The sequence below is a fragment of the Alosa alosa genome, chromosome 10, assembly GCF_017589495.1.
Source record: "Alosa alosa isolate M-15738 ecotype Scorff River chromosome 10, AALO_Geno_1.1, whole genome shotgun sequence".
Lineage (NCBI taxonomy): Eukaryota > Metazoa > Chordata > Actinopteri > Clupeiformes > Clupeidae > Alosa > Alosa alosa.
This window is the reverse complement of record NC_063198.1, coordinates 15,109,348-15,131,674: the sequence shown is the minus strand read 5'-3', so window position 1 is coordinate 15,131,674 and position 22,327 is coordinate 15,109,348. Positions and strand designations below refer to the sequence as shown.

Below are 22,327 nucleotides of genomic sequence, written 5' to 3'. Positions count from 1 at the left end.
TTAGCAAATTAACATTTTACAAACAGTGCAGTGTGCAAGACTATCATTATGTTTTACACTTATGAGACAATTGGGTACACTTTTGTGTAGTCTGATGTGAAATGGGTCTTAAATGTTCCTTTTTGAGGGGCACTGACTCTGCCATGACGCTCCTGTTCCTAGATACACTGACTGAACTGATTAATTAAGTTCGGGAGAAAAGAGATATAAGCCAGAGAATGTCTAATAAGGGGAGAACTGCCACTCTCGGGAAACTTCCGGTTTCTGAACTGGTTGCAGTTCCTTTTCTGGTTCCACATGAGGGCGCTCACGAATAAGTGCAGAATGAATGGGGGCCTATGGAGCTGTACCCCTCAAATCCACTTTTCTCGGGATTTAATTTTTTGCCAAAAGAGGGGGCAGAGAAAATACAAACCGCTGAGTATTATATTTTTTGAGTCACTTATTTGTTCTAAAAAGCCTTTCAAATGTGTCAATGACGTCATTCATTAGCAGAAAGCTAGTGTGTTGTGGGCAACAACGACCCAACCTGTAAGAAATCGAAAGGACGTGACTACTCGTTCATTCAACTTTTGACCTATAATCCATATTGAGCTTGCAGAAACCACAATTTCTCAACGACAACCAGGTGAAAGAGACAAATTTAGCCGTCTAGCTCCATAGACCCCCATTGTTTTTGCACTTATTCGTGATCGCCCCTAGCGGAACTGCAACAGATTGCAGGTACAATGGAGTTAATAGGAAGTGATCCGGCTCTCTGTAAACGGGCTCTGTATAAGCCCACCTACACTGAAAACTGATTGGTTGATTTAGCAAAACAGAAGGATGCTCTCTGTCTTGGATGCACTTCAGGCACACACACACCACTCCTCAGACTGTCCCTCTCCGTTGTGTGTACGTTAAACTCAGATGCACACGCGATTTGAAGTCCGGTCTGGCTTGCGTGCTCTTGTTCGCTCTAGGTTCCGGGAGATTTTATGTAATTTGCGGGCGTCAGGACGGCACTATCAATGTGGGAGACTCCCAAAACTTCGGGAGACTTGGGATGTCTAGCTAGACAGCACTTTGTCGCCAGCACAGAATGTAGAATGTACCTTAATGTTGTCATGTTTAGTTGACACAAACTCAAAATAATGACTGTATAGATAAAATGTGCATCTCTCTCCTCCCTCCATTGTTGTTTACGTTTGTGTCGCTGCGTGGTTTTACTCGTGAGTTGTCCTCATGCTGAAAGTGTGAGCATACTGTAGCCTACATGACTTTAATCCCCGAGACAAGAAGAAAGCAAAGACTATATATTTTTACTAAGGAAAATGACAAAAATAGTAACGCACAGTGACTTAGATAAGTAATTTTAATCTGATTACTGGTTTGTAAATAGTAGCGCGTTACATTACTCGAAAAAAGTGGTCAAAATAGACGAACGTGTTACTAAGTAACGCGTTACTGGCATCACTGGACAAAGACACACATAAGATCCACCTGGGTAAATGACCATAGCTGATTTACAATACTTTCATCCCCAACAATCCGGCGCGTTTCACTTTGAGTTTTTCCTGAAGTGTTTAGTTGTGATCTGAGGAAGTGGTTATTTATGAAGCTCTTGTGAAGACTATTTGTGAAGACTCTATGTTTTTTTTTTTTTTTTTTTTTTCAGGCACTATAGACAGAGTACGCCAAGAGGATCCCTCGCGTAAAAGCATGTTGCACCAGTCCAGCTGCTCACCCAAGAGTCTCTGCATCTGATCCCAGACCTGTCCCCCAAATCCCTTCCCAAACTACAACTGACCACAGATCAGCCTTGAGATCAGACGCACCCCTCTAAGGAGTTCATCTCTTTACCCTTCACCTTGAACCGGTTTACTGCTATCCAGTCTTAAGGTTTACAGCCAACGGTCCGAATCATCGACCCGGTTCGACACGACCAAGCATTCCAAAATGGCTAACAACACTGCGGACCACGCGGCGGCCAACTCGGTGGCGGATGGCGAGGGTGAGTTTGGCATCACGGTAATGGACCTCCGGGAGCTGATGGAGTTGAGATCCACGGAGGCTGTCAACAAGATCACCGAGCGATACGGAGACGTGCAGGGAATCTGCCGCAGGCTCAAGACCTCACCTATTGAGGGTGAGTGACCGCACGCACGCACGCATGCACTACATACATATCCACAGCTGGAGCCAGTACACAAGCACAGTACACACCAGTGCACAGACAGGGATGCACACACACACACACACACACACACACAAGCAGTCAGCCACACCAACACACACATATATATATTGATGTGCCATCATTCATTGTGGAAAAGTGTGATCAGCCTTGTAATGGCATACCTCGCCCATTTGGTTGGTTTTAATGTTGTATGTAGAGCTATATTTTATTCATGCATGTCTGTTTGTCTCTAATATTCAAAGAGATTTAATCCCCAAAAAACCTCTGATTATCATTGTGGTGAAATAGCTCTGTTTACCCAAACAGATGTTTATACAAACCCATGGCATTGCCATTTGCCAGTACAAATATTTGCTGTTACATTTGTAGGTCTCTCTGGAAATCCAGTGGACTTGGAGAAGCGCCATGCAGCATTTGGAAAGAATTTCATCCCTCCCAAAAAGCCCAAGACCTTCTTGCAACTCGTGTGGGAGGCCCTACAGGACCTCACCCTCATCATCCTGGAAATCGCCGCCATAATCTCCCTGGGCCTCTCCTTCTACCAGCCTCCAGGGGGCGACGCCGAGGGTAACGCTCCGCCTCTGGCCATGGGGCATTTCCCCAAATAGCAGCGAGCTCTGGTCAGGTGCCGAGCCGAGCCGAGCTGAGCCACTCTCTATCCGGGGTTGCCAGATATCCAGCAGTATCTTCCTTCGGCCGCCGTGCTTCCTTTTTTATATTTTAATGAGGGGAAAGGGTTTGTAATATCGGTTCTAGCGCAGATAATAGAGGTCGGCTTTCAGGAACAGGGAAATGGAACAGACGGGCATGTGGATCCAGGGGGTAGGGGTGGGGGGATGGAATGGGAAGTGAAGCCAAACTGAAAAAAAAAAAAAAAAAAAAAATCAACCACAAGGCTGGCAACGAACAAGCAGTGATAACAAGTAGAACATGTAATGTGGATTTGCTCTTGCTTGCTCTCTCTCTCTCTCTCTCTGAGCTAAAAGTTCTTCAGAATGTTTCCCGAGCAGCAGGGAGGCGAGGTGATTATTTGCATACCGCTCGCTCCTTTAGAGAAGGGTAAACCCAAGGGACCGGGAGCTTAGTGCTTTCTTTAATAGCTTGTGTCACAGTTGCCTTCCCTTCCCAAATAGCCAGTAGTGAAGCATTGTTCTAAATGATTGCATGCTTGGGAAGCTCCCCCCAGACTATTTTTCTTCTGTCGATTTCTTTTACTTTTTTCCTTGAGTGTGTGACAGACTTCTCTCAGTCTCTCTTGCACTCTCTCTCTCTCTCTCTCTCTCTCTCTCTCTCTCCCCATTTTTGTCTCTTTCTCTGCCTGTCTCTGTCCCTTTCTTTTTCTCTCCCCCTCTCCCCCTCTCTGTTTTTGTCCCTCCCTTTCTCTCTATCACTCTCTTCTTTGATCTTTCCCTCTCTCTCTTTCCTCATGTCTGCCTTTCTCTCTCTCTCTCTCTCTCTAACACTCTCTCTTTTTCTGCCCCTGCAGCATGTGGACAGGCGTCAGGGGGCGTGCACGACGAGGGCGAGTCTCAGGCCGGCTGGATTGAGGGTGCGGCCATCCTCATCTCGGTCGTCATTGTGGTGCTGGTGACCGCCTTCAACGACTGGAGCAAAGAGAAGCAGTTCCGCGGTCTCCAGAACCGCATCGAGCAGGAGCAGAAGTTCACCGTCATCCGCAAGGGCCAGGTCATCCAGATCCCCGTGGCCGAGATCGTGGTGGGAGACATCGCTCAGATCAAATATGGTATATAAGTATAAGTATATATACTTTTTTGATCCCGTGAGGGAAATTTGGTCTCTGTTTTATTTATCCCAATCCGTGAATTAGTGAAACACACTCAGCACACAGTGAACACACAGTGAGGTGAAGCACACACTAATCCCGGCACAGTGAGCTGCCTGCAACAACAGCGGCGCTCGGGGAGCAGTGAGGGGTTAGGGCAAAACACACACCCAGGTGGCCCACTCCTGAGGTCTTCAGAAAGAGTGTTGCGCTTCAGTGACGAAATCCCCCACTGACTGTTGTGAAATCCAGACAGACTATACAGACTACTGCAGTATGTACATTGCTTGGTGTGTGCATATTAATGTCGATATCAGTGAAAATCCAAACAGCATCTAGTTGGGATTTCTATTGTGATGGCATGATTTCAATGGGATACGTTCATCAAAAATCCTTTCAAAATGATGCCTGCCCTCCCCCTTGAACAGTTAGTATTAGAATTGACTGGTATTATACTTCCAGTATGTTCATGGGACTAGCACATAATATATAAATAGACATGCATTTCACACACAGATTAATCATCTGGTTTCTGTGCACAAAACAATGTCTTCTGTACAGTATTTGGTGAACACTAACATGATTATTTTGGTGGACAGAAATGAATGCATGTTGTAGCACAGAATGTATTCTGCACAGAAAAAAAATCTCTGTTCCACATGGTGTCCAATATGACAGAGGCTCCATTTCCGTGGAGGAAGAAAGCAGTGGTTGCGTTGTGTGGTGGTAATCCAGTGATTGTGATAGATAAAACTAGAGCGGAGCTTCACGCTGGAACGGGGGGCCCATCTGCCACAGCCAGATGCAGGAATTTAGATGATCAGATCTAAAGTAGATGGATCAGTTGCAAGAGATACAGAGAAAGGGAGAAAGAAGGCAAGAGAGGAAGAGAGAGAGAGAGAGATTGGAAGAGAGAGAGAGAGGAGAGGACCAGAGGATGTTTGAGATTGATGCCTCTAGAGGCTGTGAGTCTGTGATGCAGTTGCAGCTCCCTGGAAGTGTGTCTGGCATACATGGTTAGAAATCTGTGCCAGCATGAAATCCAACCAGTTCTGCTCATTTGCCTTGCAAGCACTGGACCCCATTTGAATTCCTCACCCCTGAGTCTGAGTAGAGCCCAGCGTCCCCAGAGGAAATGTCACTCGACTGGTCCCTGTCCCCAACCATGTCACTGTCTGTTGATTCGAGTGATGTCCATCAAGTGACCAGGAGGGGGGAATTAGTACACAGCTGTGGGTCACGGAACTCCTTCTTGGCGGCCCAGCTGAAGAAGCTTGTTGCGCTTCGCTGTGCTGTGCCGCGCTGCTTGTGTGTTCTTATATACAGCCTTTCCGGCGTGGCACGCAGAGGCCTTTACCAGCTCAAAGCAGCTTAGCTGAGCCAGAGTGCAACACTTTGGCAGCGTTTCTGTGCAAGACCAGCAGAAAAGGGTCAAGTTAGGGTCAAAGCAGCACCTACTAAGTGTTGTTGTTGTTATTTGTTTTCACCACCCCTCTTATTTACTTTAATTCTCTCTGAGATGACAAAGCTATGGGTGGCTTCTATGATGTATGTACAGTGTGTGTGTGTGTGTGTGTGTATATATATATATATATATATATATAAAAGTTTGGGGTCACACATACCGGTAATTGCAATAGGGTTCTCCAATGTTTTCTCAGTTAGCCTTTTAAAATGATATCAGATTAGTAAACAGAATGTGTCTTTGCAACATTAGATGAATGGTTGCTGATAATGGGCAATGTAGATAATGCATTAAAGCCATTCCTTTCTACAACAGTCGAAAACCATTTTGCAATTATATAAGCACATAATGCAATCTGAAAACTGCTGCCCTAATTAAAAACCAATGCAACTGATCTCAGGTGTATTCTGCCTATAATGGAGTGGAATTTCTAAGACACACACACACACACACACACACACACACACACATATATATATATATATATATATATATATATATATATATATATATATATATATGTGGATAGAGAGAGAGAGAATTGCTCTATTACTCTATGGAAGGACACTGTATTGAGGGGTGTTGTATTTTTCTTTCACATGATGAAAATAAGTGGTCTTTGATAGAGCCTGGGTGTCCTCTTCTCTGTCTCTCATGAGTGGTTCTCACTGGTGGTCTGCTGTCACAGGTGACCTGCTGCCGGCTGATGGAGTGATGATCCAGGGTAATGACCTCAAGATCGATGAAAGCTCAATGACCGGGGAGTCTGACCAGATCAAGAAGTCCCTGGAGAAGGACCCTATGCTGTTGTCTGGTTAGTTTGTTTGTTCCATTTTGTCTCGTTATGTTTTTTTTTTTTTGACTGCATGATAAGTGCTATACTTTTAGTGGCTAGCACATGAGATGTATAAAGCAGCGTTCCTCAACCACTGAGCCAAGGCCCATTAGTGGGCCACCAGAGTGCAATTAAAGGGGGTCGGAAAATGTTTTAAGTTGAAGCTAATTTGTTTGCAAAATATGAACTGATTTTTTTTTTGTTGAGTACAATATTAATCTTATCTATAATGGAAATTCGATGTTTTAGAGTAACTATGATAGTAATAGCCAATATTACAGCTATATTATTCGTTCCAACTTTAAACAACGTCATCAATTTGAGGCGCTCAGTTTGACAAGAAAACAGACTTCAGATATGGAAAACATCTAGCCCAAACTGGGGATCTTTTTTAATGGGCCTCACAAGTATGAAAAGGTGGGCTTCAAAGCAGAAAAGGTTGAGAACCCTTGGTATAAAGCACACAAGTGAACCTTCTTTGGCTTTTTTGGCTACCAGGCACTCACGTGATGGAGGGGTCTTGTCGGATGGTGGTCACCGCCATCGGGCTCAACTCTCAGACTGGCATCATCTTCACCCTCCTGGGGGCTGGAGAGGAAGAGGAGAAGAAGGTGAAGAAAGGTAAGCGTGTCTGACGTTCCCGATAACCCCTTCCCCTTTAACGAGCCCTTTCAACAAAGCCTTTCTCCCTGGCGTGTGTGCCTGTGTTAGTCAATGGGAGGCCTCCCTGTTACACGGTAAGACCGCCCCCCCCTTCTCGCCATTCAGGTTTGCGTACGCTTATCTGAAGGCTCCTTAGCTCCTTTACTGTTACCCCACCCCCACCCTCCCCCCTGTCATTCAGAAATGACTGGATCTTTTTAGATCCCAGCTCCTTGATGGTCGCTTTCATCATCTGGCTCACCCCCCTCAATGAATGCGAATTAGATCTGTATTCTGGAAACAATGGCATCAATGAATACATGAATACAAAAGTCGAAAAATTGTGTTTGGAAGAGCTAGAGTAAAGGTCAAGACCAGAGTGAAGACGAGTATCCGGAAAGCTAGTGCCATTTCCACTGAGCCTGGTGCAGAAAGATGTCATAGCAACATTGGCTGAAGGGCTGTATTTTGTCTTGTTTTTGTTCCATACTAACCCTTGAATTTTGTTAATTTCTGTTGTATATTTATATTTTTGCTCTCAATCCAAAGCATTCATTCCTAATGGGCTGAATATGTTTTCAAGAGGAGAGAAAAGAGGTCTTGCAATGAGACTCTGAATGTTCTGAAGGTGGTCTTCAAACAAACAAACAAACAAACATACCTTTGCATTTTAATATCTAAAGTAATTACAAAGACCTTGTATTATTTTTATTAGTTAAATAAACCTGTTTACAATACAAAACAGAATTAAATTTTGCCTGAATAAAGACATTATATAAGCTATATGTTGTACTGTACATCTTTTGAAATGAGATGCGCAACAATATCAAAAATTATCAAAACTTATTAATACCTACTGTACTATATATAAAGGATGGCTAGTTAACTAGTTTTCCACAATGGGATTCCACAAGGAAAGAAGTTCACTTTAATCCTGATGTCTCTCTCTCTCTTGACATGACATATTCAATCCCATATGACCACATGTGAAGTTGTATTGATTTCGATCTTTTATCCGTTTTTGTTCTTTACTTTAAGCCATGTTATCAGTGCCCCGCCCTCTCCTCTCTCTGTTTGAACAGGTAAAAAACAAGGACCCCCTGAAAATCGCAACAAAGGTAACCCCCACCCCACCCCCCCCCCCCTACCCTGCCCCATTCCAGCCAGCCAGCAGTCTCACAGTCTTGTGTCTCCCACTCACATCCTGCTCGCACTGTCGCTTCCCCCCTCCCTTCTCTCTTGCCGTGTTCCCAAGGGTGGTTTTCGCGCCCGGCTTTTTTAGCTTTGAAAGGGTGCAACTCTCATCTGTCTTGACCACAAAGCCGTTTCTACTCTGCCTCGGTGCTGCTGTATAAACACTTTGGGCTGTTCAGAGTGGATGAAGTCAGAGTCATGTACATAAATCTCTGTTTACAATAAACTACCCAAAGAAATTCTTCTCAAAGAGCTTGTGTTTGAATTTACAGCTAGCATACACCTAGGGTTTGTAGATTACAAAAGTAAAAATAATATTATTGTAAATGTAAACAGTAACAGAAACAAAACACAATTTACTTTATGTATTACTTATAACTACTAATTTGGATTAATATTTGGATTAATATTTATAGAAAATCTATTCAAATTAATATTTGAATAGATTAAAGTTGGCATACTGGTAAAGGAAATTGTTTACCTGGCTGAAATTCAGAGAGGCACATGTACTTCAATGACAACTCTTGTAATTAATGGTTAAAATGTAAGTTTTTTTAGCCAATTTCCTCCTTACCAATATGTTTTTTTTTATGAATATTTATTGTATTACGAGTTGTCTGACATTACAAACTCCTCTCTTCTGTGGAGCTGCAGATCCCCCTCTCACTGCCTAATAACACCTCTCCAGTGAGAAGAATCTGTCACTTTGACAAAAGGCCCAATAAAAGATCCTTTTCAAAGGTCAAGGCAACCACTTGCCTCTGTATTGCAAAAGGAGAATGAGCTTAAAATGTTCCTTTGCTTATTTTGGTAAGAATTGTGTCCCCATGGCTTGAAACAACAGAAAATGGCTTGAGATGGCTCAACGTGTTGAAGAGCGCCTTCACTGAATCTTCTAAATTGCACTACTCTGATTTCAACTGTTTTTAAATGTTTCTCATTCTGAGGCTGTGGTTTATTCCGTCAGATTGCATAATCCAGATCACATGAGATCAGTCGCAACTGTGTCACTGATGAGCACTCGCGCTCGGTCCACGTTGGTCTTTGTGTGTACGAATGGTGTACATGTAGATGGCAAAGGGTTAACGACTCAGCAAAGGTTGTGCCCATATCGGTCCTGCTGTTTGCCACACTCGCTCGTCTTGCCAACATGTTCTCCAAGTGGCAGGGGGAGCATCCACCCTCCACAAGCTGTTTACTGTGCCCTCTCCACATCACTCCCCTTCACCCTCCCCTCCCTCTGGGATGGAGCATCTGCTTTAGACACACACACACACACACACACACACACACACACACACACACACACACACACACACACACACTCGGGGGGAAAGGGAAAGGACTATGCTAGTCTGTCCCCCTTCCCTTCACGCCAGCATGCCTTTGGGCAGTCGTGTCATGGGTTTTCGTGAGAGAAGAAGGGAGCCGAGCCATCGTCCCTAAAGGACTCCGCTCGCAGCACGGGCTGAGACGTCTTTTTATAGCCATTATCGTCTTTGGCTGAGAGTCTCAGTGTGTTGTCACTAATGACTCGGTCGTGAAAGGCATAACAAGTGAAGGAACAAAGAACTGTGCCACCCCTGTAATGCAGACTTAATTAAGTAGAGTGTGTGTGGTTGTGTGTGTATGTTTTTTGTGATAGATAGACAGATATAACCATGTGTGTGTGTGTGTGTGTGTGTGCAGCAGCACTGGGAAGAGGCTAAAGTGGGAGTTGCACCCTTGCAGAAATCAATTGGCTGTGGAGTGTCATGGAGTGTCTTTTATTTTGGTATCTGTTAATTGTTTTTTTTCTTTTCCTTTACTGTTGCCTCCTTCTAGGGTGTGTTCAGGAGCGTCATGCTGTCTGTTCTGATCTTCTTGCAGTCTTCTTGTGTGATCTTAATTTCTCTTCTTCACATTCCTCTCACCGTCCTTTTCTTCTCTAGTCTATGTTGCCAAAAAATGGAGATTGTCAACCTATGCTCTCCCCCTCTCTCTCTCTCTCTCTCTCTCTCTGTTTTTATGTTACTATGTGCGTGTTGGTTCGTAACTGCCTTTGTGTTGTAATGCTGTGTGAGTTGTATGTTACTCAGGCTTACTCTTCCTCCCCCTCGTTGTGTGTGCTTTTGTTCACCGGCGTCTCTGGTGTCAGCCGCTCTTGTCCAGTTCTCTCTAATCAGTTTTGTCACTGTGTGCTGGTTCACTGGTCAGATTGCAACACACACTGGAAACAGACTAGTTCCGTTTTATTTTGTTTAAGCAAGTGTCACATCATATGATATGTCATGTTTTGTGTCACATTTGAAGATGAGATGTTTGGTTAAATGGCTCGGCACAACTACAGTAAAGTGTAATGTGATGTGACATTATCTGTGGAGCTGCCATTGACTTTTAAGTATAAAGTATTTTCTATTATAATTCTATTATTCTATATTCTATTATAAGTGTTTCTATTATTCTTCAAAACAAGAGGTTAGTTGCTTATAGTAAAAATATATCTGAGAGAGTGTGGTAGTTCTATACAATGGCGAATCCTGCAACCTGGCAAATGGATTGTAAAACCATTCCAGGAACATTGAATGTTGAATGGAAAATCTTCCAGCGTGAAATTGGTAGCCCAGTAAACACGAGGAATATCATTGCATAGGGCCTGACTGTGTCTTTCAAGCAGAACAACATATCAGTATCTGACGGTGTCAACGGTGTTGACTGTCTGACATTGTTTTTCTTGTCTTTCCTCTCTAGCCCAACATGACACTTATCAAAGCACTTCCAATTTGTGACTCTGTCTGTGCTTTCTGCCTCTCTGTCTATTTTACGTTGCCCTCCCCCCACCACCACCACCACCACCACCTCCCTTTTCATGTTACCCTTCTACCTCCAACCGAATCCTCCTGCCCTCACCGCCACCCCTTCAGCTAAGACCCAGGATGGCGTCGCTCTGGAGATCCAGCCCCTCAAGAGCGAGGAAGGCGCCGAGCTGGAGGAGAAGGAAGAGAAGGAGGAGAAGGAGGTGAAACGGGTCAACGTCACCAAGAAGGAGAAGTCCGTGCTGCAGGGCAAGCTGACGCGGTTGGCTGTGCAGATTGGGAAGGCAGGTCAGTGAGCCGTCCGTTCCGAGCTGCCGTCGTCAGCAGCTATCTAATTGCGAGATTTTTTTGTCCCAGTTGAAAGACACTTCTGTTTTAAAGGTCACCTTTAAAGTTCAAAGTAGTCACACACATCTGAGAGACATAATTGGGAGAGGGTGAACAATTTGATATTCATGGAGGGGAAGATCCTGTAAATGTCCTTACTTTTGAAAAGAGAAATTTATCTGTCGATGGTCCAGAGGCCAGAATTATGGAGACGGCCAACTCTATTGATGATTTTTTTTTTATTATTATTATTTTTTGAATGAAAAACTTAATGGAAGAGTAGCCACAGCTACCAATATATCACTGTGGTGAGGGAGGCAACCTGTCATCTCAGCCAATCGAGACATTGCTTGAATGGACAGTGTCTTCTATGACTCACTGAGTGTCTGAGGTCCTGACTTATTGTGGTCATTAAAGATCCTATGGGACTTATCGCAAAGAGTAGGGGGTTCCCCAGTGTCCTGGCTAAATTCCCAACCTGGCTCATTCAGCCAGGCACCCCTAATCATCTCCCAGTGTAATTTGCTCATTCATTTATTTCCTCACTCTCCACCTCAAGCTGGTGTGTTGAGCGTTCCGGCACATAATGGCTGCTGTGCATCACCCAGGTGGGTGCTACACATTGGTGGTAGTAATTGAAGTTTCCCCTTCACTGAAAAGCGCTTTGGGTGCCTTGATAAAGCCCCATATAAATGCAAGCTTTTGTTGTTCTTCCTCTTCTTCCGGCTGCCAGGTCTGATCATGTCGGCACTTGTCGTCGTCATCCTTATCCTCTACTTCGTCATTGACACCTTCGCTGTCCAGGGCCTCTCCTGGACGAAAGAGTGCACCCCCATCTACATCCAGTTCTTCGTCAAGTTCTTCATCATCGGCGTGACCGTGCTGGTGGTGGCAGTGCCCGAGGGACTGCCCCTGGCTGTCACCATCTCCCTGGCCTACTCGGTTAAGGTGAGTGCTATACAGCAATAAGGAGAGGTTCTAGGGTTAGCGTTATCCTTTAGCATCTTCAGTGTAGTTACTGTATATCAAAGCTAGCTATTGGTGGCAGTTAGCTGCAGGCTGGGCTCTTGGTGCAAAGGTAAATGACGCACATCTGACAAGTGTCCAAATGTAACAGAATAGCTTATTTGATTTGATATCATACCACAAAATCTGTTATTGTCTTTTGAAAGGCATACTTGATTTGAATCTTTTTGTAAAGCACATACTGTGAGTTTACAGCACTGGCCTTTGGGAACCACAGATTTGACAGACAGTTGGGCTCTTCTCCCTGTAGTGACTACAATGAGGATGCTAAAAATGTATTCCTAGTCGTGAAATTAAATATACTTTGTTCAATGATCTGTTCAGTCACGCAGGGAGATTGATGATTATGGCCTTCAGTAGTGCTGCTTTGGAACTCTTGTTTGTAATTACTAAGGGTTTATGGTTTAATGCAACTTTAATCATGGTGCTGGTTCTCACAGAAAATGATGAAGGACAACAACCTGGTACGGCACCTGGATGCCTGCGAGACCATGGGCAACGCCACGGCCATCTGCTCCGACAAGACCGGCACGCTCACCATGAATCGTATGACGGTGGTGCAAGCGTACATCGGCGGCACGCACTACCCCTCGGTTCCCGACCCCGAGGCCATCAAGCCCGAGACCTTGGAGGTCTTGGTCAACAGCATCTCCATCAACTCGGCCTACACCTCCAAGATCCTAGTAAGAAGAGACCACTTAAAAAGAAACAAAAAAACACTCTTTTCAGAGATTTTATTCATATCCTTTTATCCTATTTATATAGTATATATTTTTGCTGCAAGCTCTCATTCCCATTCTTCTGATGTCCCTTTAAAGCCATGAGATCCTCTAGATCTGTGAAAGAACCTCCAGAGAAAAAAAAAGTCTAGCAGAGATTCACCCTCCTCTTCCACACAGGGCTGTTGGTCTGTAAATGGTCTATTGCACAACCTTTGGAAATTGCACACGCCTGTTAGGAAGCCCACTGGTCTATCCTCTAGTTAGACTGCATCATATGTGATCAGACCAAACACGCAAGCAAAATGAACATGGCAAAAGGACAAAAACAAAAGATGAGGAAATGGAGAAACCACAGAAGAGGCTATATGAATCATTCAAATCAAATGTATCTGATTCAGTCAGAGTTTATCTGTTAAAATAAATAATAAAGGTGAATATATATATATATATATATATATATATATATATATTAGCATTAGCATGCTTCAAAATGCATAGTTGACTAACTGACACTGATTACAGTGACTATTCCCAGGTTTTGTTAGTCATTAAGTTAGCCAGCTAGTGGGGTTAAATTCTCCATAGTGCAGCCTGCTTGTAAGCGTGTGAGTCGGCTGCTGCTTATTATCCCTCTGGCGGTGGAGATATACCGTCAGCCAGAGACCAGCCCAACCTATCGCACAGCAGCCAAACAAACTGTAACTCACCACTGAGGATACCAGCTGGCTCTGCCACCATGACGGTCTGATTTAATGGCGAGACGGCACATAAACCCGGGCTCGGCTATGACAGGGTTCGATTGACGTCTGAGCTTTAGCCGTACATCTGAGCCGTCTGTCAGGCTGTAGGCAGCGCTTGGCATTTCCCAGAACATCAGACAGGACAGCAAGGGACAGCCTAAAATATAATAGCATTTTAAACTTCCCTTTTGCAGCTGCTTATGTGCTTGAAAGAAAGCAGACATGTATCTGTCTGTCATAAAATATCCCTGTCACATTACAGTAGAATGTATGTATAATGAGCTTCCTGCCATAATGCTGTTGTTTGTTTCAATGAGGGATGGGCATGTCTGATACTTTAAAGAAAATCTCCAGAGGCTAACAAATGCTAGTGCTATCCTATAGTGCTGTCCTCTCTCCTGTGCCACCCTAGCCTCCGGAGAAGGAGGGTGGCCTGCCGCGGCACGTGGGCAACAAGACAGAGTGCTCACTGCTGGGCCTGGTGCTGGACCTGAAGCGGGACTACCAGCCCATCCGCGAGGAGGTGCCCGAAGAGAAGCTCTACAAGGTCTACACCTTCAACTCGGCCCGCAAGAGCATGAGCACCGTGCTGAAGAACACTGACTGCCCCGGCTATCGCATGTACAGCAAAGGCGCCTCCGAGATCGTCCTGCGCAAGTACGGGAAGACATATAGCATTTTTACTTCTGAGTCTGCTTCATCCTCTAGTTTTTATATTATATTATAATATGTTATATTATATAATATTATATTATATTATATTAAAATTATATTGTATATTTTCCTCTCACAGGTGCTCTCAGATTCTTGATTCCTCGGGTGTGGCCAGGCCATTCAAGCCCAAGGACCGTGACGAGATGGTGCGCAAAGTCATCGAGCCGATGGCGTGCGACGGGCTGCGGACCATCTGCGTGGCCTATCGGGACTTCCCTGGCGAGGTGGAGCCAAACTGGGACAACGAGGCCGAGATCCTCAATGACCTGACGTGCATTGCCGTGACGGGCATCGAGGATCCTGTTCGGCCAGAGGTTAGACAATCCGCTATAACTCTGCCTGCACTACAAGCCCACAAGGGGGTTCCTCTAATGGCCATGTCTATAGGGCTCGTATGAATCAATCTGAATGAAGCAGTGTGTCTGTGTCTAGAATATGCTTCAGCGATAATGATTGCAATAAGAAACTGCGGGGGCTTCAACACAATGACTGATGATTCTGCCATTAGGAATTTGTGGATGCCATGAATCAGGCGCCCGGCAAATGTTATGATTTGTGAGTAGTGGTGGGTTTTGATTCTAAGGGCTGTAGATCAGTGCTCTTTGGACTAATGTTCGAGGATTTCCTCATACTCCTTATTCCACAATAGATATGCTCCTTGTTTGCGTTACAATGGGAGCTATAACTTAACTTTGATTTACAGCTGTATCAGACTGTATACCCCCTCCCTACTGTTTGTATTTAGAAACTTCATTTGAAAATCCTCACATTAAAAAGCACACTTATGCAATAAAGCATCACAATCACCCTAACAGTGTAATCTGCATCATTAAAAAAGTTTAGGGCCAGTTGGTTAAAAAAGTCCATAATCCAGTAGCAGATGTGAGAGGAGAGGCCAAGGTCAGACAGCTTTCTGATGAGGATGTCTGGGATGATTGTATTGAATGCTGAGTTGTAATCTACAAAGAGCAAAGAGCTGAAATACAATGGATATTCTCTTAATCCAGTGTCTTGTTTGAGAGTCCTCTCCAAGCTGGGGAACAAGTTGGCATTGTGAATTCTGATAGAGGACCATTATGGTTGCTATGGTTGCTTTGTGTCTCTCACCAGGTGCCTGATGCCATTTCCAAGTGTCAGAGGGCAGGTATCACTGTGCGCATGGTGACAGGGGACAACATCAACACGGCGCGCGCCATCGCCACCAAGTGCGGCATCCTGCAGCCCAACGAGGACTTCCTGTGCATGGAGGGCAAGGAGTTCAACAGGCAGATCCGCAACGACAAAGGGGAGGTGAGGCGCACATCAAACCCGATTTCATTGCGCCTTTTTTGGCTTGCATCATGTTCTGGCTCCCGGGCTTTAAATTAAAAAACACACACCGCACTAAGATCCTCTGAGGCGCATGGTCTAATCTCTTGAGTGTGAAACAGCGCATGCAGCACTTGTGTCAGACCATTATGAATTTCCGCAATGGGAAAGAAGTTGTATCTGGAAGTCAGAATAGATTATTTGGAAACTTTGCAGTTTTTTTCCTCTCCCTGTCCACAGGGGCCACTTGTTGCTATGGTGAAGACTTCCATAGCCTCTGGCGAACTGACAAACTGCTCTCCAAAGAATCTATCTTTGAACCTCAGCTCCAGACTTTGTCACATGATAATGCTGAGCACAACTGTCTTTGCTGTGGCTGGGGACTGGGAAAAAAAATAAGAACGGATTGCTTTAATTTGCTACAAATAGGGCCACGCAACCCTGTTTTTTCACTTCAGAATATCTTTGGTTTGCAGTGATCAAATGTTTCCGCTTGACGGAACGTGTAATCGTTCAAGATTTAGTCGTTTCACTTCAGTTGGTGTTACCCAGTTTCATAGCCAATGCAGTTACACGCTTCAGTTCCTGATGCAATACTCTGAAGCAGGTATCTATGCAGGACCGAAAGCTCTTCATCCATGTTGTTTTTCCCCTAGGTGGAGCAAGAACGCTTAGACAAGGTGTGGCCCAAACTGCGTGTGCTGGCTCGTTCCTCCCCCACAGACAAACACACTCTGGTCAAAGGTGAGAAGAAAAGTAAAGCTTTAAATAAAAAAAAAATGTACAAAAAAAAAACGCCCGCCTTATCTGCCTCCCCCTGAGGCTTTATGAAAGTCTGCTTGTTTTACTGAGTCACTCTGTACACACACAGCCATAACTTGTGGAGCGTCTGAAGTAATGTCACAGGCCAAGTGCTTGGATAGGAGGGAAGGAGAGGAGGAACCCCCTCCGCCACTTCATCAAGCGCTTACTGTGTTCTGAGACAGGCCAGGGAGACAGTCCAAACTTTCTTTATGATGTTTTCCTTTATGAAAGCCAAGAGTCTTTTCTATTGCTCATTGATCTTGTGTGGATGGGGGGGGGGGGGCTAGATATCAAGTATAAACATTTGCTTAACATCCAAGCCACCAACAAACTACTAAAAGGTGCAGTAGTATTTATTGCAAAAGTAGATTTTGCATTCTTTTTGCATAAATACTATACACATGTAATGTAAAGCACATTGAAGACATATAAAAGCTGTAGAGCATTTAAAAAAATAAAAGTATAAAGCTGCTGTGTCACCGCTGAAGGATGAAGGAGAGTTGAGACCAGACATCTTTCTGTCCCGCAGGCATCATCGATAGCACAGTCGGAGAGACCAGACAGGTTGTCGCCGTGACGGGAGATGGAACCAATGACGGCCCCGCTCTCAAGAAGGCCGACGTGGGATTCGCCATGGTAACACATTTCATTTGAGCCACCCTCTCTCTTCTCTCTCTCTCCCCTCTGGATGCTGTAAAGCATGTTTTATCAGTGTCTGTGACATTCACAAGGAGGTCTCTTTCTCCCTGCTGTCTGTGTGGTACGTCAACTGCATACCACTGCTGAAACGGACGTGTGATTCGCTGAGCAGTACAGACACTGTCTGAATACAGTAATGAAAGCCACGATTACGATGCTGTTGTGGGCCTCTAAGTCTAATTAGTCGTTTGTACGGTTGCCATCCTTTGTATGAGCCTAATGGTGGCCACATTAAAGGATTTGGTTATATGTGTAGATATTAGAGAATGTGTGATCACCTTTAACGAGGCCAGGTCACTGTGAGATCAGAAATCCACCTCAGTGCTTTAAGAATATACTGATAATGAAACGGTCTCTAGGCGACACAACAGAGCACAGTCACTAATGCTGTAACTGAGAGAGACATTGCCATGACTATAGTGCCACTGTCTTAGCATACTAATACTATTTCCTATGTAAGGAAAAGTAAATAATGCAATAATAGTGAAAGCCTTGCTGATGCTGGCTGGAAATGAGGCCATCCTTAAAAATATTTTGGTTTGCAGTAACAGCCCAAAAAAAAAAAAAGTGGGTCGGTAGGTAGGTATATATTTTTTTTTTTGAAGATTCAAAGTAAAAAAAAAAAGTAAAATTTTGGTCACGGTGATTTTGTAGGTATGAATTTAAACAGATTTGCATATTTTGACGTCACTGACTCATTCTGATGCAGGTTATATAGACCACAAACAATTGGAAATCTTTGTCAAAAATAAAAAAAATTATTTTGAGGCAGAATCAACAAAAAATGGCAGGAGATTTCAAGAAGCCACAAAACTAAACTACCCATTTTCAGAGGAAAACATAAATTAAAATGACTACAAAATAACAGTTAATTGCATTAACATGCATTAACAGGGTTCCAACATGTAATGACCCTTTGCTCTGACCAAACTATCTCATCTTTGGAAAAGGTGCCCTTTTCAGTGCAGGCTTGTGCTTGCACTGGGGGCAGACTGGCAACACAATTTTATAATTTTTCAGAAGATCTTTGTCTCTCTCGGTCCCAGGTGCTGCACAATATGCACATACATCCTTCCTAACTTTCAGGTTGTCTGCAGCATAGTAGGCAAACTCTATTGGAGTCGAACACACCAGCTGCAACCTGATGAACACTGTGCCATGCAGAGAATCTTCGCCTACAGGAAAAGTGGATATCCTTTATTATTAACTGTTATCCTTTACTTTACATTATAGTTATGTTTTTGAGAGAGAGAGAAGGGGGGGGGGGGCTGTAATTGGTTTTTAAGAGCCATGTACTGAAAACTGTCACTGTCACAAAAGACTACCTCTGGAATATGACTACATTAGTGCACATAAGCTAAATGGACAGAGACTTGCCTTCTACGGTCAACATGGAACCACAGCTGTAGTCATGCTTGAGGAGCATTCTCTGAGTGCCCGCTGATCACTTAACTGTCAGTGACTTCTTGGCATAGATGCAACGTGGTTTTCCACACTCATAACACTGGATTGTACCTCGTGCATTCTGTCCCACAAGGAAACTGTTCTTGCATCCCTATATCAGCCAAAGACCAAGAATAAAGTTTGCTTACAAATGGCAAAATTGCTTATGTGATTTCATGCAACAAACACCACCCGAAACACTGTACATCAATAAAAACCTAAAGAGAGCAGATAACATGGCAAAGTACAGGAGTGTGTCAAATTCTTCAAATGCGTACCTGTTGTGTTTCTGCGACAGATGTCAGAGTTTCCTTGCTTCCACTTGGCAAGTCTTTTTCAGATGTTTCTTGTCCAAACAAAGAATCAAAAGACTGAAAGTGGGCTCTATCTTCTGAAAGCAGAGGATCTGGTATCCAAGCTGGTAGGTCTCCCTCAACACTGCTTCTCAAGGGCTTACAACAAGCACGATCATCACATTTGCGAAATTGCACAATGTAATTTCTCTCCCTACAATGTTTGGCCATGAAGGTTTTGTAGTTTTCCTTATTTGCAAGATCTTTCTTGTGGTACTTGCCAATCTCTATTGAAGCATCAACTTTGCCAATAATATCAGCCTGTTCCTGATGGATTGCAAAATCAGATGCCGCTTCCAGAACAGTGAATGGCCTTCCTTTCAGCTGAACACGGTGATGCTCTTCTAGTAAATCTTTCATAGATTTGACAGATCCGCTCCACTCATCTCTGAGCTTCTCCACCATATCAGCTTTCTTTCGAATGTCCTGCATCCCACCACAGCTTCTCAACACCTGTTCAACTTCAGCTGAGCATTCCTGTCTGGACAGAGCAATGTTTTGGAAGGCAAGGTTTAGAACAGACATGATTCGCTCCACTGGGTTCGCCCAGCTGTGTCCCGGCGCTGTGCGCCCAGCCACAAGAATGTCCAAGTCTAGCGCCTTGAAAACAGCAGCTAGGGACAGTTTTACACCTTCATAGGTAACCCTGTGGTCAGGTCCTCCGTCGGAATAAATGATCAAGAAGGGCTTCACCTTGTCCATGTCATCTCCCAGAAGCCTCTTCATCTCTGTTGTGTGCCGGAAGGCACTGCTCGGCTGGAATACAGAGTCCTTCAGAAGCACAGTGACCTGACCCCTATAGAAGGAGTCGTCAACAGTCTCTGGTATCTCAACATTGAGGTAGACAGATGGAGTCAATGACCCTTTCTGTTGTTGGTCATGGTCAAGGGCTCCGAGCAGACCATTGGAAGCTACTAAGGACTTTTTCCCCCGCACCCCAGATGACATGGCTAATCCTGGCTCACCAAAATCTATTTTGGACTTATCATCTACACAGAGAAACGTTGTTAAATCCCTGTATTTGACTGCAAAGGACCGCATGTACTTAAAGAGAGCTGCACAGTAATGGTCATCTGGGTGTGATGACCGTAGCTGTCGTGTCTGAACCTGAAATTTCATGTGTACTTTACTTTTGTACAGCTTTGCCACATTACTGTAAGCATTTTTGGGAACAAAGGCAAACAGTACAGTGGTCTCACTGGGGATCGGAGTGTTTGGTGGACACTTCTTGGCTACTCTTTCAATTAGATCCCTTACAGAGATGAACTCGGACAGGTGGGCGACCCCATGACGTCTTTCATCAGCTGCAGTTATCTGCTCAAGTTCCATGTTCAGCTCATCAAAGAAAGTGTCAAAGGTGTCTTGGGGATGACCTTTATTTAGATAACGAAGGTCAGTGACAAGTTCAGGGTCCTCACCTAAGATTGCCTGTCTCACTCAGGCAATGAGAGATGTTTGTTGCTGACGACGCGGTCTTGATGAAATCCTTGCGCATTGCTCGGGTATGATAGACAGGCAACTTGGATTCCATTGTTTTCATTATTTGGACTGCCTTGGTCATTGACTCTTCCTCCTCTCTCATGGCTGGAACTTTCCAAAAAATGCAAACCCCACCAACATTGCCACCAGGATCATACCTGTATAAAAGATAAAATATAATATATAATATATATAATATAAAATAAAAATATAATATATAATAATATATAATGGAGTTTCTCCCTCCATCATGCCAGAACATTGAATACAAGTAACTTAACAAGTGCTGTTGAAATGGGCAAGGACTTTAGAGAACATTACATTTGGGTACACCTACAAGCAGTAAACAGTTTCTACACTTCAAACACAATGTTTCAATGTTGAGTTCGATCATCACAACCACTTTGTAAAAACAATATTCTTATGATCAACAGATACTGTACCTTATTTGGTCAACAGCCACTCCCACAGCATTGAATCCATCAAGAAAGCGGTGCCGTTCTGTTCTGTTCTTGAATGGTGATGCTGCATGTAGGCATTCATCAAAAATAATTGGCTCGTAAAAGTCCTTGGTGTTCACAAGGTCCTCAATTAGGGAGTACATTGTTTTTTTTGGTCCTCCGTTGAAGTGCAGGACTTGGACATTTTCTGCCAGTTGTCTGACTGGATGAGGCAGAGACTGACGATCCTGTTGAGCCTTTGACGAAAGGTCAAGGAATTGGGCATACTCACTCATGGATACTGCTAGATGTTCTAGGTCCTTGCCATAGTCCCCCCACAACGATACAAATTTCTGTTCCATTAGTGTTTGCAAACATGCAACATGAGTCTTTAGTGATGCGGAGTCCAGTTGTGGTGCCTTGATTTTCTTTCTCTTGTAGTCATTGTAGCCATTGTAATTGTTCATGAACCTGAAACACAGAATACCACAACAACATCATGCAGTGATATGCGAGACCAACTTTGAAAGATTTATTTCAAATACATTCACCAAGCGGTATCAGAATGATTTCAAATTGACAACAATTTTTATGAACATTACTCCACCATTTATTTCAACTGGTCAGTATTCCTGGTCTTTGAAACCCTGCTATCAAAATTGTGCTGTGGGTCATTTAGATTGCATTACCTTTCTGGAATACGGGTTATGGATCCAGACTGGTTCAGGGCTCTTCTTTGAATTTTCTCTTTTGTACCATCCAGATACCACAATGTGTCTACGAAAGTGCCAGCATGTAACGGCTTATCTCGGCATTAGCCATTGTTCCAGGGAACTTTATTTCTTCTCTTTTCATGTCCATGACAACATCATTAAAAGCCGATCTTTAGCTGTAACAAAACACAACATTCTTGCTTAAATTCTTGCTTTATTATGATCTTTACCTTTTGAATTATTCTTTGACTATATTGCCCTTCTATGCTTTTATTTGTTATTTGCTTTTGTTTATGTGCAGTAAAGCACATTGAATTACCTCTGTGTAGCCTATGAAATGCATTATATAAATAAACTTGACTAAAATGTATAGCTTCAAATATGCTGTACTGTCAGAAAAGTAAACAATATATATCATATGAAAATATATTGTGAAAAAATAATATATTAATTCAGGGATGTTACTGGTAACCAGGATATACTGTTTTACTTGCATCCACCGCTAGGTGTCAATGCCACCTACAAATCAGAGACCGGTTACGATTTTTTTCTTTTCTCCGCCAAAAGGCTCCAACCAGCAGCTAGACAGTAGGTTCTTAACCACCTTAAGAACTAGCCGCCTTGCTAGCCTATAGCACAATCCCATGCAATACTTCTTTGGTACAC

The 22,327-nt window shown here is 43.7% G+C and overlaps 1 protein-coding gene across 6 annotated transcripts in view; it reads left to right on the top strand.

The window, feature by feature from the left end:
* Nucleotides 1-22,327, top strand: part of atp2b4 (ATPase plasma membrane Ca2+ transporting 4) — a 66,428-nt gene that overhangs the window by 24,406 nt on the left and 19,695 nt on the right. For 4 of the 6 annotated variants that reach the window (XM_048255459.1, XM_048255454.1, XM_048255455.1 and 1 more), the window contains exons 2-15: nt 1,658-2,128; nt 2,549-2,746; nt 3,666-3,923; nt 6,116-6,241; nt 6,761-6,883; nt 7,987-8,022; nt 11,002-11,181; nt 11,954-12,168; nt 12,687-12,929; nt 14,121-14,365; nt 14,502-14,736; nt 15,533-15,712; nt 16,387-16,474; nt 17,064-17,170. In XM_048255459.1, the coding sequence (XP_048111416.1) occupies nt 1,939-2,128; nt 2,549-2,746; nt 3,666-3,923; nt 6,116-6,241; nt 6,761-6,883; nt 7,987-8,022; nt 11,002-11,181; nt 11,954-12,168; nt 12,687-12,929; nt 14,121-14,365; nt 14,502-14,736; nt 15,533-15,712; nt 16,387-16,474; nt 17,064-17,170 (2,424 nt within the window). In that variant the 5' untranslated portion in view covers nt 1,658-1,938. The remainder of the gene's footprint in view (nt 1-1,657; nt 2,129-2,548; nt 2,747-3,665; nt 3,924-6,115; nt 6,242-6,760; nt 6,884-7,986; nt 8,023-11,001; nt 11,182-11,953; nt 12,169-12,686; nt 12,930-14,120; nt 14,366-14,501; nt 14,737-15,532; nt 15,713-16,386; nt 16,475-17,063; nt 17,171-22,327) is intronic. The other 2 variants (XM_048255457.1, XM_048255458.1) reach the window with 1 other exon arrangement.